This window comes from Malus sylvestris, chromosome 17 (genome assembly GCF_916048215.2).
Source record: "Malus sylvestris chromosome 17, drMalSylv7.2, whole genome shotgun sequence".
Classification (NCBI taxonomy): domain Eukaryota; kingdom Viridiplantae; phylum Streptophyta; class Magnoliopsida; order Rosales; family Rosaceae; genus Malus; species Malus sylvestris.
Window position 1 is genome coordinate 33,310,930 of NC_062276.1, and position 16,918 is coordinate 33,327,847.

The 16,918-nt window shown below is 38.5% G+C and overlaps 3 protein-coding genes across 7 annotated transcripts; 2 read left to right on the forward strand and 1 right to left on the reverse strand.

The window, feature by feature from the left end:
• The first annotated feature begins 127 nt into the window (after positions 1 to 127).
• On the forward strand, positions 128 to 3,491 carry LOC126612163 (nitrogen regulatory protein P-II homolog). Of its 4 annotated transcripts, none has more exons than XM_050280496.1 (8): positions 133 to 412; positions 560 to 605; positions 809 to 836; positions 1,845 to 1,932; positions 2,097 to 2,164; positions 2,281 to 2,350; positions 2,932 to 2,967; positions 3,089 to 3,491. In XM_050280496.1, the coding sequence occupies exons 1-8, from the start codon at positions 226 to 228 to the stop codon at positions 3,154 to 3,156; spliced, it is 591 nt and encodes a 196-aa protein (XP_050136453.1). In that variant the 5' UTR covers positions 133 to 225; the 3' UTR covers positions 3,157 to 3,491. The 4 variants fall into 4 exon arrangements, with proteins under 4 accessions (XP_050136452.1, XP_050136453.1, XP_050136454.1 ...); XM_050280498.1 differs by having other exon boundaries at positions 397 to 452; XM_050280495.1 differs by lacking the exon at positions 809 to 836 and having other exon boundaries at positions 128 to 452.
• Positions 3,492 to 5,504: 2,013 nt separating this feature from the next.
• On the forward strand, positions 5,505 to 7,796 carry LOC126611465 (ADP-ribosylation factor-like). Of its 2 annotated transcripts, XM_050279755.1 has the most exons (7): positions 5,505 to 5,672; positions 5,946 to 6,101; positions 6,232 to 6,302; positions 6,904 to 7,023; positions 7,166 to 7,284; positions 7,373 to 7,454; positions 7,546 to 7,796. In XM_050279755.1, exons 2-7 carry the CDS (start codon positions 5,954 to 5,956, stop codon positions 7,549 to 7,551), a joined length of 546 nt encoding a protein of 181 aa, XP_050135712.1. In that variant the 5' UTR covers positions 5,505 to 5,672; positions 5,946 to 5,953; the 3' UTR covers positions 7,552 to 7,796. The 2 variants fall into 2 exon arrangements, with proteins under 2 accessions (XP_050135712.1, XP_050135711.1); XM_050279754.1 differs by having other exon boundaries at positions 7,373 to 7,629.
• A 4,426-nt stretch (positions 7,797 to 12,222) lies between these two features.
• Positions 12,223 to 14,175, reverse strand: LOC126612624 (galactinol synthase 1-like). The gene is made up of 3 exons (XM_050281089.1): positions 13,673 to 14,175; positions 12,890 to 13,348; positions 12,223 to 12,795 (listed from the first exon to the last, which is right to left on the reverse strand). Exons 1-3 carry the CDS (start codon positions 14,000 to 14,002, stop codon positions 12,541 to 12,543), a joined length of 1,044 nt encoding a protein of 347 aa, XP_050137046.1. The 5' UTR covers positions 14,003 to 14,175; the 3' UTR covers positions 12,223 to 12,540.
• Positions 14,176 to 16,918: the final 2,743 nt, after the last annotated feature.

Below are 16,918 nucleotides of genomic sequence, written 5' to 3' on the forward strand. Positions count from 1 at the left end.
ACTGGACCCTGTTGGGCTTTGATGGGCTTTGAGGCGACAGTGAGCCCGTACGATATTCCAACTCCAAGAGTCCAAGCCCAAGCTGCAATTGCTTGAAGAATCTTGCACGCGTCGTTCTTAAAGCTTTAAACTTTCACTGCCTCGGTCGTGAGAAGACTGGGTACCCAAACTGGGTTCACTATCACTGAAGCTTGTGGTCTGCTTTTTACATAACGGTTGACAAACATGGCTACAATTGGGAATGCAGGCCTGCTTAGCCCCCTCCAATGCCACCTCAACGAGCTTCCGCTTCTGGGTTCGAGCTCGATCCGCACCAAGCTCGCAGAATTTCGGTTCTGTCAGCCCAATGTCGCTCTAAAGCACGCAAGAAATGCGTCCATTGTTCCCGTCGTGCGAGCACAGAGTTCTTCTGGTTCGTCTTCCTCCCATTTTTCTGGAAAAATAGTTCATGGGTTTGAATGCTCTTCCAGATTTCATTCAAATTATGATTTGGGTATCTCAGATTTTAAATTTCAAACTTTGGCATGGCTTCTGACTCTGTATTGTTGGTTGTTCGCAGGCTATGTCCCAGACTCCAAATATTACAAAGTCGAAGCGATTCTGAGGTGCGGAAACAATTCACCCTTCTGTTCTTGTCTGCATTGTTGGTTGTTAATTCTGTTTAGGTTGATTGTTTATAGCTCTGCATGTCTGCTGTGTTTTTCCTTTTTTTTTTCCTATTATTTTTGTGTGTGGAATATATGAGGTTATGGGTTTTGATTATATCTAATTATTTCTTAATCTCTGTTATGATTATGGGACGAGCTAGGCCCTGGCGAGTTTCGCAGGTTTCTTCGGTAAGAGCTGTTGAACCTTAAGCACAGCTTACTGCATATCTAATTGGCGTTGCATTAGCATAACAAAATTAGGAAAGCAATAAAATGATGTTTCAAATGTTGTTTACTAGATAATTGGAAGAATAGCTCTGTGTTTCTAAGCCTGTGTAGTTATCAAAGCACCATCCCGTCTTCTTCTGCAGTTGGCTTTAATCCTTTTTACACACTCAAATCCATTTGCATATATCGAACACAGTCATAAGGGATTTAGATTGGAGTTCAAACACGATAAAAATTGAAGGTTAACGAAATTCTAGCAGAGTGCCATTGATGTCACTGGACCTAAATTTTGATTCCGGTTTGCACTGTTGTGACGTTTCAAAAGATCAATTGGTAGTTGTTAATTGTACCACTACACTATTCAATTCTGGAATTTAATGATAACTGCCCTCACTTAGTGCTTATCAGTAACTTGCTGGCCAAGTTTCTGACTCCTCTCTGTATGCATTGCCTTGACCATAGTCAAGGCAAGGTAGCATTGGTCTTGTAATAACACTCATGCTATTCTCGGAATTTTTTACCACTTCTCTCCTTACAATTCATTACATCCATGAGGCATCCGTTGGGGCTTGAGATGCCATGCCAGTGGAGTTGTCCGTGGTGCCTGGGATGCATTGCCAGTGGAGTTGTCCGAGATGCACTAAGTAACGTCATTTGCTTGCTAAAAGAAATCTAGAAGCAAAACGGCCACTATAAATTGAAGAAATGGGATGTTTCCTGTGGTTCGTATTTAATGAATTTATTGTAAGAAAATAGGGCTATAGTCTATATTTAGGTAAGACTTTTTGGTTGCACGTTTTCACATTTTTATTAATGTACAGTATTGTTGTTAGCTCCTTGAGATAATAGCATAAGCACTACTTTGGGTTCTGGTGTCTTCAATGTTTTCTTGTGTCATTTTTCTAGAGCTCCTTGAGATAAAAGCATAAGCACTAATCTTTTTGTTTCCATCCTTTGTGGAAACCGAAGGCTCTGCTGAAAATTGGAATTCGTGGCGTTACTGTATCTGATGTTCGAGGCTTTGGTGCTCAAGGTGGTTCAACAGAGAGGCAGGGTGGTATGTTCTTGCATTGGCATGGATATTTTCTCTTCATTTTAATTAAATCTAGCAGATTTTTTGGAACACTCCCCGGCCATTATATCTACCGTTACTTATTTATCATCCTACTCTTTTCTTATATTATCATTTCATAATTTCTTCTTTTTTTATTACTTTGTTAGGCTCTGAATTTTCTGAAGACAATTTTGTCGCTAAGATTAAAATGGAGATTGTAGTGAGCAAAGACCAGGTATGAAGAGTGCGAGTGATAATTTTAGTTCTATAATGCATTCTTTTTGAGATATTGATGCTCAAGGAAGAGGGGTTGAAAATCACCAATTGAATCCTGCTCTGATCACTTCTTAGGTTGAAGCGGTGGTTGACACAATAATTGAGGCAGCCAGGACTGGAGAAATCGGTGATGGCAAGATTTTTGGTAAGTCTTTAAACTTGTTCAGTTTGAAACTACAAAGATACAGTCTACAGTTAGCACGTAAGCAGGTTAAAATAAAATTTAAATGAATAATTATTACTTTAACATGTTAATATCGATTTCTTTAACATAGATAATTATTTAATTGCGTTGAACATGATGTAAACTGAATTCAAACTATAACACCTATATCAGTTAGCTTATTTTCAGACAATGTTTTAGGTATACAGAATTGTTTGATGGCTTTGCACCTTTCCATTTTGTCACCTATAGATGTTCTATCCACATACCCTTCCAGAATTAGGGAGGATCAGATTTGTTAGTTTACATTAGATATCGGGTTTGTGATGTGAGATACTACAGTCGTCTAAAAGTTTTAGGGAAGTACTTTAAAGTCAGGTCGGTAGGACAAGTAGCTATTTTTTGACAACACTGATCATTTGCCAGAAATCTTTATGCTCCGTATTCTGCAGTCACTATGCTAGTTACATGTAAAACTTAAAAACTCAAGGAACGTATCATTTTCTGGCCATTCCAGTGAGGTTTCATCAAACTTTCTAACAGAGTTTTTGTATCTTTTGCAGTGGTGCCAGTCTCAGATGTCATAAGAGTTCGCACTGGTAACATTTTAATCGCCAAATGATTCAAGTTTAAGATGATCTATCCAGTTGTTTGTGTCTCTTTGGATTGATTGCTCTCTAGAATTTGCCTAAGTTTTTGTCTTGTATATGTCATTTTCAGGGGAGCGTGGAGAGAAGGCGGAGAAGATGACAGGAGGGCGGTCTGATGTGTCCTCTTCCTCTGCTTGAGCTGCATGGCCCATTTCGGTTCTCAACTAAGTGACATTTGACAGAACTTCATGAGTACCACTCTAATCGACCCCCCATCCAATATTTCCCCCTTGACCATTAGATCTTAGAAGATTAGTGCTTGTTCTTTTATTTTCGGAGTCTATGCGGTGATGGCTGAGTAAAATAAGGTGTAATACTAGTCAGGTAGCTTCTATCTTGTTTTCAGAAAGGCATATCGGAAACTTATCTTTATCTTTGGAAGAAGTATGATATACAGTCTATGTAAGCTTCTTTTACTTGTGAGCCAATTTATTATGCAAATGCGTTTCTGCAAGGAAGTTAACAAACACAAATCTACGACCAGAGGAGGCCGAATGCTAATGTTCTTCTGAATATCTCAAGCCTGATAACTAATGAAATCAACATGCTTACTTAGCCGTGCAATCTGGCTCATCAGTCCGATCAAACCGCTCATAAACTCCAGGCAGTAAGGTAAGAATCTGCTCGAGAATACCAGCAGATGAAGAATCAGAAGCTTCAGCTCGGCTAACCAGAATTGCTGACGATCAACAACAATGTCGGAAGGTAGATTGTGGCTGAGCTGCTAAAGTGGTTTAGCTTAGCCACTCAATGCACAAATATGGAGACGAATTGAGTGAGAGCTGATGAGAGGAATAAGAAAGAATCCTTCAAATTATTAGCCGTGTGATCCATGTTATACAATACACAAAAATGAGAAGATGAGTGTTGCAATGTTCAATGAGGCAAGAAAGGGACCAGCTAGTGTGTCACATCCCAGACAGACTCTGCCGTAGCACGATATTGTCCGCTTTGGGCCACGTCCTCACGGTTTTGTTTCTAGAAACTCAGACGAGAACTTCTCAGTGGGTCACCCATCCTAAGATTGCTCTTGCCCGAACTCGCTTAACTTCGGAGTTCCGATGGAATCCGAAGCCAGTGAGTTCTCAAAATAGCTAGTAAGTTCCCAAAATGCCTCGTGCTACAGGGAGTGAGCATGTACATATAAGTAGGGGTGGATTTTTTTGCCAAATTGCCATGCCAACCGAATTACCAACCGTGCCATACCGATTTTGTGCCAAATTTTTTGTGCCAACGGTAATGGTACGGTATTGTACCGTACCGAAAGTTTGTGGTACGGTATTGGTAATGGATACCATTACCACGGTATTACCATACCGTACCGAAAAATTAATATAATATATAAATTATATAAATTATATAGTATATAATTATAATATAACACATATTTATAAATTATAATATTCTAATAATTTAAAAATAAACCCTACAAACAGTAGACACAAACTAGTGAGTGACTATTCGCTCTCCCTCTATCATTTATGAGATATCAGCAACTAAGGTGAGGTTTAAGTTAAAGGGGTGAGTCTTGTGGTAGTGCCATGGTGTTGCTTTATGCTTCTGTTGAATAATCAATCGGTACTACTAAGGTGAGAAATTTAGGCTACACATTGTCCTTGTATATCTATAGTACTGCTTTATGTTTTCATTCTTTGTTTCAAGCTTATAATTTTCAAGTAATTCATCAACATGTCATGCGGCTGTAAATCCATTTGAAGGTGGAAATCCGAAATCCATTTGGGCACTTGTTATGGGAATTTTCTTCCGTCGATGCATTTGGTTTATATATCTTTTTCTTATTACAAAGGCACAAAATATAAAATGTTGAACAAAGCAAAAACAGATTTTGTCTCAAAATAAAGTGGCAATTACCATTGCCATACCATGCCAACCGAACATTTGGCAATACCGAACTTCGGTATACCGAAAGTTTGGTATGGTAATGGTAATAGATTTTACCAAACCGAAAGTTTGGTACGGTAATTGGTACGAGGGTTTTGGTACGGTAACCGTACCGAACCCACCCCTACATATAAGGCACATCATCCATTTTCCGTTGGTTGACGTGAGATGTTACAAAAGAAGAACATGTAAAATGTTACAAAATTTTATTGTCGTAATTGGACTAACAAAGTTGAAAAAATGCAAAAGAAAAATCAAACCAGATCAAAGTAGACCGTTCAAAATAAATTGAACCATACAGTTCTATTGTAATTGATTCGTTTACAGTAATAAATTAAATGCGGGTTAATTCAAATCAAACATGTCCACCCCTGTTTAATAATACTACTTATAATGATTGATACCCTTCTTCCCTCCCCCCGTTGATAAATCATGGAGATCATAAAAGCCTAGCGTTGCTTGGAGGCCAATTACGAATCAAACGACAACAACCAACTGCTTTGAAAATTGTATTCTTTCTTCTAATCAAATTTTCAAAAATTAAAACGTAAAAAAATATAAATAAAAATTTGGTGCGGTCGGTGCCCGTCCTTCCGGCCCATCTATAAATGCAGAGATAGATCCTTCCTTCCACATATAACGTGAAACATAGCGTGCGTGTCGCTGCGAAGGACAGCTCCTCCCCCTCTTCTTAGAGAGAGAAACCACCGCAGATCTGCTCTCTCTCTCTTCAATTTTTCCATCTTCCTCAGGTAACTCCAACTTTACCCTTCCTTGTTCTTCTTCTTCGCAGATCTACATCGGCAATTGCTGTTTACTTTTTCGTTTATTTTTGTGCCCATTTGCTTGAATTTTCGCGATTTGATCCGATCTCGAATTTTCCGACTTTTTCGTTTTCCGATCTCGATTTTTGCCCGAATTTGTGATGAAATTTAAATGATTTTAGAACCTCATTGTGAATGTCAATGCTGATTGATATATAAATATTTGAAATTTCGGGTTGGATTTTTGAACAAATTTTGAAGGTTCGAAAATGGGGCTTTCATTCACGAAGCTGTTCAGCCGTCTGTTTGCGAAGAAGGAGATGCGTATTCTGATGGTGGGTCTCGATGCGGCTGGTAAGACTACCATCCTCTACAAGCTCAAGCTCGGCGAGATCGTCACCACCATTCCCACCATTGGTATGTCAATCACTTGCATAACCCAGTTGCTCCTTGATCTCGATTCATCACTCGCTTTTCCGTTTTATTCATCGTTTTAACATTGTATTAGTTATTAATTGCTCTGATTTATGGTGAATTATCTGGTTAGGATTCAATGTGGAGACTGTGGAATACAAGAACATCAGCTTTACTGTGTGGGATGTCGGGGGTCAGGACAAGGTATGGACGCTTTTTTCAACTTCCTTATTTTCGAAATTGTTACTTCTTTCGGTTATGCAATTTGGTACTGGTAAATGTTCATTCCTGCATCTGATTTACGTAGTCGAGTTTGCCTGATCAAAAATTAGATTGTGGAAAATTATAGCAACTCAGCAAGTTTGTGCCACGCCCAACATGAAGTGTATGATCTCCATTTTCATGGATCGAGGTCAAATGTTTAATGCGTATTAGTTAGAGCTCCTAATCCTAACCTTCCCTTCCAATCGACTAGTCAATGAATCCACTCAACTCACACCATTTGCCTACCATCCTATAAGCTCATCATTTAAACAACGATGGGGTCAGGCTCAGGACATGCTTATTCTTTTGAGGATGGCTTTTCCTTTGTTATGTTTATCAATTTTGGGACGTACATGTCCTCCGTGACTGTTCTCTTTCAGAATAATGGCCAACGAAATCTTGTTCATCAGGATTGTTTGGATGATGCCATTATGTGTCTTACAAGTCGCATACTGTACTACTATAGTTAATATCCTTTCTCATTATCAGTTAAATGTCTTTATGGATGCCAGCTTTTCACTTTGTTATATTGTCTTTCCAGATCCGACCTTTGTGGAGGCATTACTTCCAAAACACACAAGGACTTATCTTTGTGGTTGACAGCAACGATCGTGACCGTGTGGTGGAAGCCAGAGATGAGCTTCATAGAATGTTGAATGAGGTATACATAAACTTTGGAACTTCTTATGCTGATGATAAAGAGGGGTGAAATATAGCACATTGAAAACTTGTGTACTATTATTGCTATATGGTCGTATCTTTTTTTATTTTGATTGTTAACCATTTGTTATTGTATTGGGCAGGATGAGTTGAGGGACGCTGTGCTTCTTGTATTTGCAAACAAGCAAGATCTTCCAAATGCCATGAATGCTGCTGAAATAACTGATAAGCTTGGCCTTCACTCCCTCCGTCAACGCCACTGGTAAAACCGAATGTAGCTTCTATTTCTCACAAACTCACTCACACCTACGCCCCTCCTTGAAACTAACTTTGTAAACTATCCCTTGCAGGTATATCCAGAGCACATGCGCCACTTCTGGTGAAGGACTGTACGAGGGTCTTGACTGGCTCTCAAACAATATTGCAAACAAGGTGGACTCATGCTCTCATACATTCTGAATAACTCGATTGTTCATTATGGTTTCCCTTTCTGACTTTGGTTTTCTGATACTTCATTTTGCAGGCATAGATGGCTTGACTAAAATTCTGTGTAGCGTCCGTTCTTCTGTACTATGAAGTTGACATTTATCGGTCCTGGTGTTCTGCATTTGCTCCGCTCTTAAGTACCTGTTTTTACCATATTTGTGTTTTCTTTTGCAAACAGTGCCTTTTTTACATGTAGTTAAGAATAATTCACAAATTCTCAATTTTTCGTACGGTATTAACATAATAGCTTTGTTTTGTGAAATGAAATAGCTGTTATCGATTTGTTCATATTTACTTTGACGGAGATTATGTAAGTGGAAGATGATCCTCCCCTCGTTATCTCTCGCACATGAGAAATGCATTTGGGAAGTGGTGTTTACCCTCCAAAATTATCTTCTCATTTAAAGTTATAAACAGGATCCAAAATCCCTAACTATGATAATTTATGCAGGGGCTGTGCCCAAATGTTTATTCTTTCCTTACATTATAACGGCTCGAGTGATTGAACCGTGACCTTGTCATAATCCAAAACTATAATCCCTCTCTCAGTTAGTGTAGCTTAAGCACTAATATCGTTCGTAATAAGATCATTTGGGGGGCACGCGTATCGGATCACGCCTCGGGTCCGGTATGTATTCTCAAAAACTTATCCAATGCATCAAATCATGGTTATCAGACTGGTATTGTATTTTTGTTATTTGATCTTCTTCAATTCATTCGATCCGACAATTGAAAATTAAATGTGAGAAGTAAAAATGAATGTGTAGATAACACATCCCTTTATAATATATTTTAATGTGTTGCTTATCGACGTGATACGAGGTGACAATTGAGAATGTTTCCCAGACGCCTCGTAACTCATCAATGGTCATGGCAACGGTGGTGGATGCGCTACAGTGCTAGGCTATCCACCGTCCATCATAAATAATGTTAGGAAGATTAAATTTGTAAATCAAATGATGTGTCACTAACAGAGACGGATCCACAGAGGGACCTGGGAGGTCCCAGGACCCCTCGGCGATCTTAAAATGATGCTAGAAATTTTCCTGGGACCCCTCGACGAGAACACGAGGTATGTGCTGCAGCTTGCAGCTTGCAACGGAGAAGAAGACAGCGGGGCTGCGAGGGAGAAGAAAGAAAACAGGGTTTTTTAGAAAGTTGGTCCAAAACGCAGTGTTTTGGCCAATTTGTTTATTTGTTTATTTTTATTTTTTTGTTAAAAGCTAATGAGACAAACGGTGCCGTCTGTCAATTGTCCATGATTCCATATGCCTAGCCCCACATGGGCCATCTTTCCCAAGAGTCCCTTTCATTTCCCCATTATGTTCCTCTACTTTTTCCCATAATTGCCATCTTTCTTATATTCACCCAAAACCCTAAATTTCTAATCCCACCCAAACCCATATTATAATTACATTACTTTAATATCATACTTCCACTTGTTTCAATTCTCCAAGCCACCACTATTTGGTTCAAAATTCAAGTAAGTTTTTTGGTATTCTAATCTAATCTCAATTAATTATATTAGATATTGGTGGAGATTTTTAGTCTATTATTGATATGATTGTTAATATGTTTTATGTTTGTATACTCATTTTATAATTGAAATTTAGATGGAATTTTTGTTTATTGGTTGATTGGTATTTGTTTTGTGTTTTTGGTTAAATGCGTAGTTTAGAAATAAGAAATATGGAAAGATTATTCAAGTCAAAGCCAATAACACCATTTACTTGTTCGGGTAGTTCGAGCTCAAGACAAAATGAGTGTGACATTGATTTTAATAATCTTGAGAGAGACCCGGCAAAAAGAATTCAAATGAAGGATTATCCTTCTAATATTCAAAATGAGGTATGTCACAGCCCGTCCCGAATAATTAATTTTCGATGCATGAAATGACAATTGTACCCTTGGACGTTAAAGTGTATTGTGTGATTTAAGTTGGATTTTGGAACCATTTCCATTATTTTCATAAGTCTTTGGACCTAATTCAAAGTAAGGAAATTGTTGTTTTGATTGGTGACCCAAACTGTTTGGACCACACATCCTTCCTCTCTCTCACTCTCCCGTGCTTTCTCTTCTCTCTCTCTGTTTCACTCTCTCTCTCCTTACTATACGTACGGACAACCTTGAACCAAGCCAAATCTTCGCAGATCGAAGGTTTTGAGCACACCATTGTGTTCCTTAGTCCATTTCGAGTTCAAAAGTATCCATTTCAGGTAAGAACTCGTTCGATATCACGTTGAAAACTCAAGCTCCGAGTTGAGCACTATTCATGAACTTTTGAATGGTTATGTTTTAGGACAATCCAAGCTCACAGTGAGCTCTATGAGGTCCCAAGGAAGCTCGGAGTACTTCGTTTGAAGGTTTTGGACGTCGGGATCGTGTGGACGAAGTTTGGCCGGTTTTTCTTGGAATTCTCTGGTGAGATCCCGTGACTTTTAGAGCTTTAAATTAGTTTCATTGTGTTCTACAAGTTAAGAGCTTCATTTTGGTATAAATTGCGTGAAAAATGGTGCAAAAACGAGCGAGAAATAGGCAGTTACATGTCTGCCCAGAATCCGGCGCCGGTGACACTATTCCGGCGTCTGGAGGTTGAAGATGATGCACGTGAGGGCGTGTGAGGGCGCGTGAGGCCATGCCCTCCCTGCCGCGTGAGGGCGCGTGAGCCACAGGAAAATTATTCTAAAAATATCACGATATTCGTGAGGTTGTGTAGGTCACGTTGTATGAGAAGTGATTAGCTAGTTTTGCCTATGTGTTTTAAAATAACGTTTTTATAGTTAATTCGCATATAGGTGAGGCTTATCTCGAGGATGAGCGTATTCATGGGCGACTCGGGGGCTACGACCCTTCGACATACCAGTGAGTGGGCTTTTGTTTTCAGTATATATTTATATACTTGATATATTTCCCAGAAATGCATTTTTAAGGAAAGTATACTTTGAAATGATATGCCAAATGCTTTTATATTCTGAATATGCATTTCATGATTTCATATATATATATATAAATGTGGTGCTGTGGAGGCACATGTAAGTTCAAGTAAGTTATGTTTGGTTATATGAATCATCGATGATGTGATATGTGATTGAATAATGTTGAGCTCATAAAACTGCACCTATGGTGATCGTGATTTAGCCAGAGATGTGAAGTACATGCCTGTTTATTTACGTCACCTCCCGCACTATATGTTCATATTGGATCCAACTTAAGTGCACAGTTTTGTCGTACAGACCTTATTTATGGTTCCAACTCGTAGATAACTAGCGATTTATCGCCCGGCTATTATGAAAGAATAGAATTAAGCATAATTATATTTCACCCAACCTTGTCGCATGGATCCTTTTTAGGGGTTCCGACTTATGTGCAGTATATTGTCGTATAGGTCATTGTAGTGACTCCGACTAGATTGACTTTTGAGCTATGAATTTAGCCGTACAAACCACCACAGGGGTTCCGGCTAACATATCATATTTCTATGAACTTATTCATACCTGAATTGTTTACTCTGTTATATCTTGGCATGGCATATATATGATTATGTGAAGTATGATTTGAATTGATATATTTTCATATTCATTTATGTATATGCTTATATTCTGATTCTAGGAAAAATTATACATGTTTTACAGCGAAGGGTTAGTATATTGATACATGAAATGAATTTGTAAAACATTTGTTTTTGCCCACTCACGTTTTCTGTTTTGCGCTCCTCCAGGTTTTAAGTAAGCTTGATGTTGGTGGCTCGAGGGCGTCGGCTGTTCTGACTTATCTAAATAATAGTAGGACATTCCTGGTACTGTATAACTAGTACTTGTCCTACTGGACTGCACCTAGACTTTATGCTCTGATTATGAGTGTTTACTGTTTTAACTAACTCCTATCACTTTCTGTTTAGTAGTGCACTCTAGTAATTTGGTTTTCAATTATTCGTGTAATTCTTATCATTATCACTTCCTCACTGTGCACATGGCTACGTCACTCTCACGTGACGGCCAGCATACCTTGATCTAGGTTGGGGTGTGTCAAGGTCCGAAGAGCATATTTGCAAATGGGACCTTGTAGGCCTACAAAGTATGAGTTCCCATACACTTTGAATGAAATGTATTATATTTAGGGCTGGGCACGGGCCCATTTTTGAAGGGACTGGACCGGACCCGGAATTAAAGGAGACGGGACGGGTCGGGCCGGGCATTACAATTTTGAAAATAGGAACCGGACCTTACCCGGAATTAAAAAAATTGCAGAGGTAGTACCGGGAGCATTCTGATCCATTTTTGACTCCGCCATTGGTGAATTACATCCGACTCCTCAAACCATAACACTGTGTGAATATATGCAATCAAGAGAAAAGCAAGTAGCACACATATAAACCCAATACATACGATTTAACGGAGCCTTGCTTCAGAGAAATGATATTTGAGTCCTCGACCAATTGCTCGCTACCAATCACATTAAAAATTAAATTGCTCGCTACTAATCACATTAAAAATTAAATTGCTCACTAATAATCACATCAAAAATTGTTCGACCTTATTGCCTATAAAGCCCGACAGACTTTTGTTTTCTCTTATTTACATTGCCATACTTCAAAATTTATCCTGATTTGAATCACTACTAGAATGGGATAACAAAAAAGGCAATTGTGTTGATTTCTTAATGAGCCTGTTAATTACCATGGCCACCAAGTGCAGACAAGAACAGAACAAATTGATTAATCCTACTAATAAACATATATTTTTCATTAATTAACCATTTGCTCCCTCTCCATAAGAGGATGATTACATAAATGGCGTTTTTTTCTCTCTTTCATACAACACATTACACCACCAACACACGTCAAACCTTGTCATCTAAGCAGGTTCATCTACCAAACCAAAAGAAAATACAAATAAAAAATCAAAAGCTGCTTGTTGCTTAACTCATTCCCCCTTCCCCCGACGCAGTCCAAAACAAGCATTGGAATTTCATTCATCCAAGTACTTCCACTCTCTCTTGTGTACCCCGTAGATGAATGAATGCTCTAAATCGCCTAAGCCGCTGACGGGGCTGTCACGTACTGGACCGCAGCTTCCGACAGTGCGTCAATGAACGGCTGCATGTTCACCCCTTCACCACCTGAAGCTGCTTCTGGACCCACAACTCCTCCTGCCCAGGCTCCTCCCGCTGCCTTCTTGTAATCCAACGACTCGTCGTTGTATATGTCCCACCATTTCTTCACCAGCATCTTAATGTCCTCCCTCTGCATGTTCTCCTCCTTCCCTGTATACCTCCACGGCTTCGATCCCTGTAACAATCAGCGTATATTAATCAAACCCTAAAGAAAATGTGTGACATGTCTATATATGTTAATTATTAATTAAAATTTAAGTAATACTTACTGCTGCACAATAATGGACGACTTTGACTTTGTCTAGCTTCACATTCTCCGGGTGACGCCAAAGCATGGCGAGGACCAAATTGTATACCAAAGGAATTGGCCTGTATATTTTCCGGAAATACATGTTTAAGAAGTCCTGTTCTGCAAACGGGGTCGGAGGGGTCACTCTGAGTGTCCTTAACAGGTCATGGTAGGTCTCGAGGCCGGGCTCGAACACGAACATGCCGGCGTTGAAGTACAACGACGGAGGCGGGCCCAGCTCCGATGTGGGCCACTGGACCTTCTCCGGGCACTGCTGGCAGTACCCGATTTGGTATTGCGGCGTGTGGCTCCAGGTTTTCTCGCAGAAACAGTCCATGACTGCGTAGAAATGTCCATCTGGCAAGTCAAAGAGGTGGTCTATATTGTCGTACACCTCAATGTCCCCGTCCAAGTATATCATTTTCTCGTACTCCACAAACTGCAAATCAATCAAAAAGTTCAGAGCAATTAAAATTTACAACCTTCCACCACAAAAAGTTTGATTGAAACAGTTTCCCCCAGGAAAAAAAAGAAATAAAAGTTTTATTGGCTTCCAACATAGACTGCCACGGGTAAGACCCAAAGCAACCCAAATTCCACGTGTAACAAAAAGAGCGCATAACAAAGGTCACGTAAACGAGAGAATTTTCAGGCACACAGGTAATAACTTAAAAAATAAAAAATTTCAACATTTATATAAAAACACATGTATTAACGTCACAGAGAAAATTTTCTCCACGTAAGCAAAGCGAGAAGAACGTACCTCCCAAATGCGCAGCTTCGAGTAGTTGATGACGTAATAGGCCATGGCGAACTGGGTCTGGTTCTCGGGCGGGTAAACGGGTTCGATCTCACGGACGATGCAACCCTGAGATTCAAGAATGCGACGGTGATCCTCCGGGACGTCGGGCAAGACTGCAACGACCAACGGGTACGCCGTTTTTACCTTTCTCAACCCCTTGGCCAGCCCGACGACGCCCTTCACGTAGTCGCCGTTTCCGGCCAAGAAGGTCACGTACGCCCGACTAGGCATGGTGGCGGGAGTGGTGAAACCCGATTTGGGGACGCTGGTGGGGACGAGTTCGGGAGCCATGAGAAATTACGTGTCCAAGGGAGAAGGGAACTAGGGTTTACAGAGGAAGGCCTTGACCCTTGGAAATATAGAGAGAAAAACTAGCTGATTGCGACGAAAGAGAGAGAGAAAGACACGGCGGAGATTAGGACGTCGTCGTTATCTGTCTTCTTGTGGGTGGTTCGGTGTTGGGGGTGGTGGTGGGTTTAAATAAGGGTGAGAATCAATGAAATGAAATTTGAGCGAAATTTGTGGTAAATTCAGTCAAATGTGGTTATGAGGTTGATGCCATACACGTGTCCATCTGGCTGGATCCTACGGTGAGTGGTTGTTGTGGGAAAGTTCTGGAGAGGGACTCTGGACCGTGGAGTAGAAGATGCCAGAAGGCCAAATTATTTATTTTCCATATTTGCTGGGTGAAGAGGCACGTGCGGGGTTAGTTTACTAAGAGATACAACAAAGATGGTTATATCAAAGTGGTTAATTAAGTTTACCAAAAAAAAAAAAAAAAGTGATTAGTTAATAGAAAGAATAATCCAGAAGCATGACAGACACAAGGTCAAATTAAAGAGAAATGGTAAAGATACTCTCCTAAAGTAAAGTTCTTCGTTGAATTATCTGTTACGTTACAATTTAATCTGAATTTTTATGTTAATATTATAAAATATTATGTTAAAATTATGAGGTGACAAAGCATTCATAAAGACTTTCCTTTTTTTTTAGAAAGGCTTATTAGCAGTTTTCCTATTTAAAATGATAAAAATTTGAAGATAGACAATTAAATACTAAAGAATTTAAAATGGTAAAAATTAGTTGAAAAATGATGGAAGAGCATCACATACACAATGTTTGCGTGGTCCAACTAAATGAAGTTTAAAAGAATTTAAGCAAAGAATCAATTACAACTCCTCACTTATTTTTTGTTCTCTATATATTGGTTAAGGAATAGTTTAGAAGCATCATGCATTTGTAACCTATACGAGGGGCTGCTTGCAAAAATATTAACCGTTTTTATCTCTCTCTGTCATAATTATTACATTGAAGAATTTCAATTTGACGAGAAATGCTAAAGGAATTTTTTTAAAGTGAGACTCTTCGCGTTTTTATTTTTTTGGCACAATGTTTTATAATGTTGAAGCGAGAATTTTGCCAATAACAAGAGGTGGCGGAAAATTTATGGAGAATCTCATTTTTAAGAGTCTCCTTAGCATTCCTGTATAAAGATTAAGAAAAATGCTAAAGAGACTCTCAAACTCTTTATAACTCTCTTACAACTCACAGTTTAACATCAATTTTCGTATCAATATTAAATTATTGGTATTACGTCATATTGACTTGTCTGTGTCAATTCGTTTTCATTTACGAATCAACTTTAAATTGCTACAAAATTTGTTGACGTTTGCAAGGGAGACAAACTACAAAAATATACACGGTTAATTGCATGCATGGAATTTACTTGCCCTTTTAGAATTACGACAGAAAAATATATACTTGTGGGAAAATAAAAGAAATGTATGTGGGTGGGGTTGTCATTCTAAAAGGTTCCAATACACGTAGGTTTGCCATGTCATTAGTGCCATTAACACGTGTCATATGGGGTCTCAAAGTTGAGATGTCAAATCCTCTTGAATTTTCTTGGAAGGCTTTGACTAAAACATACGATTATCTTTTCTTCTGTATTCTAGCAAAATCTGCAACTCACTTTTCCTACGTAATGAAATGTACACTGCTCGCTTATTGGTTGCAACCATAGATGAAAATATCGATAATATCGGCGAAATATCGCCGATATTATTGTTTTTTTCATATAACGATATTTCGCGAGTATTCCTTTAATTATCGTTATAATATCGCGATAATATTGCGAAAATATCGATATTATAAATAATATCGCGAGATGAACCTAAAAATATTTGAAAATTTCTGAAATGTCTCAAACATGCACATAAAGGGATTCGAACTCCTCCCATCTAACTCCTTCAGCGCCTTGACCACTATACCACTTACGTTTTTGTGAAAACATGCTAAACTATTTATATATATGGTTTTGTTTTGAATTCTTTTTGCAAGAAACAAATTTGCACATATTCCAAATTTTTTGTGGTATTATATTTTAAATTGTGTCAATTAATTACTTAGTCAATGGCATGTGGTTTTTAATTTTTCTATTTTTTATTTGGTCACTTACATGTATGGTTGGAAAAAATTCCCAAAAATCCCAAACCAAACCGAAAAAGTCCCAAACCAAAACCATCCCGAAAAATACCGAAATTTTCAATATGGGATTGGTTTCCAAATCCCATTTGTTTGGTGCACCCGAAATCCCGAAAAATACCGAAGTATTCGGTTTCCTATTGACTTTTGGGTTTCGGTTCTTGAAAGCCATTGTCATGGTTGCTGACTACTCTTCACAATACACTTACTCTACACATAGAGATGATGAAGATAGTGAAAATTTTGAACCTCATAGGAACTCTATGTGCTACTTAGTCACTCATGTATCTTACCATGCAATGTATAAAGTGTAAAATATTGTACTAATTCATTATATATAAATGATTATGGTGTGTTTAAACTTCTTTAATTAATTACTACATATTTTCTACACTCACAATGTTTGACAGCTCGCTATATAATCAACTTAAATCAGTTAAATCCATCATGCAATGCATTTCATTCCAATTTTTTGTGATAAACTAATAGATAATTGACTAAATAAACATCCTGCAAAGTTTCAATAAAAATTTCCAAGTTTTTCTTACAATTTCCGTGGTTTCCATGTAATTTTTATCGATATCGATATTATCCCGATATTTCCATCGATATTTTCGTGTTTTCGGACTACCGATATTTCCGATATTTTCTTCCTTGGTTGCAACTTGCTACTTTTCTTGAATTTCCACGCATGTGTGCTTAGTTGAGTTTTTCAATAGATGT

Bases quoted from the DNA above. Each gene is read 5' to 3' on its own strand.
- LOC126612163 (XM_050280495.1), top strand. From the start codon at position 226: ATGGCTACAATTGGGAATGCAGGCCTGCTTAGCCCCCTCCAATGCCAC. The intron at 2,165-2,280 runs GTATGAAGAGTG...ATCACTTCTTAG, and splicing joins TTGTAGTGAGCAAAGACCAG to GTTGAAGCGGTGGTTGACAC. The intron at 2,968-3,088 runs GTAACATTTTAA...TGTCATTTTCAG, and splicing joins TGTCATAAGAGTTCGCACTG to GGGAGCGTGGAGAGAAGGCG.
- LOC126611465 (XM_050279754.1), top strand. From the start codon at position 5,954: ATGGGGCTTTCATTCACGAAGCTGTTCAGCCGTCTGTTTGCGAAGAAG. The intron at 6,102-6,231 runs GTATGTCAATCA...TTATCTGGTTAG, and splicing joins CACCACCATTCCCACCATTG to GATTCAATGTGGAGACTGTG. The intron at 7,024-7,165 runs GTATACATAAAC...TGTATTGGGCAG, and splicing joins TTCATAGAATGTTGAATGAG to GATGAGTTGAGGGACGCTGT.
- LOC126612624 (XM_050281089.1), bottom strand. From the start codon at position 14,002: ATGGCTCCCGAACTCGTCCCCACCAGCGTCCCCAAATCGGGTTTCACC. The intron at 13,349-13,672 runs GTACGTTCTTCT...ATTGATTTGCAG, and splicing joins CGAAGCTGCGCATTTGGGAG to TTTGTGGAGTACGAGAAAAT. The intron at 12,796-12,889 runs GTAAGTATTACT...TGATTGTTACAG, and splicing joins TCGTCCATTATTGTGCAGCA to GGATCGAAGCCGTGGAGGTA.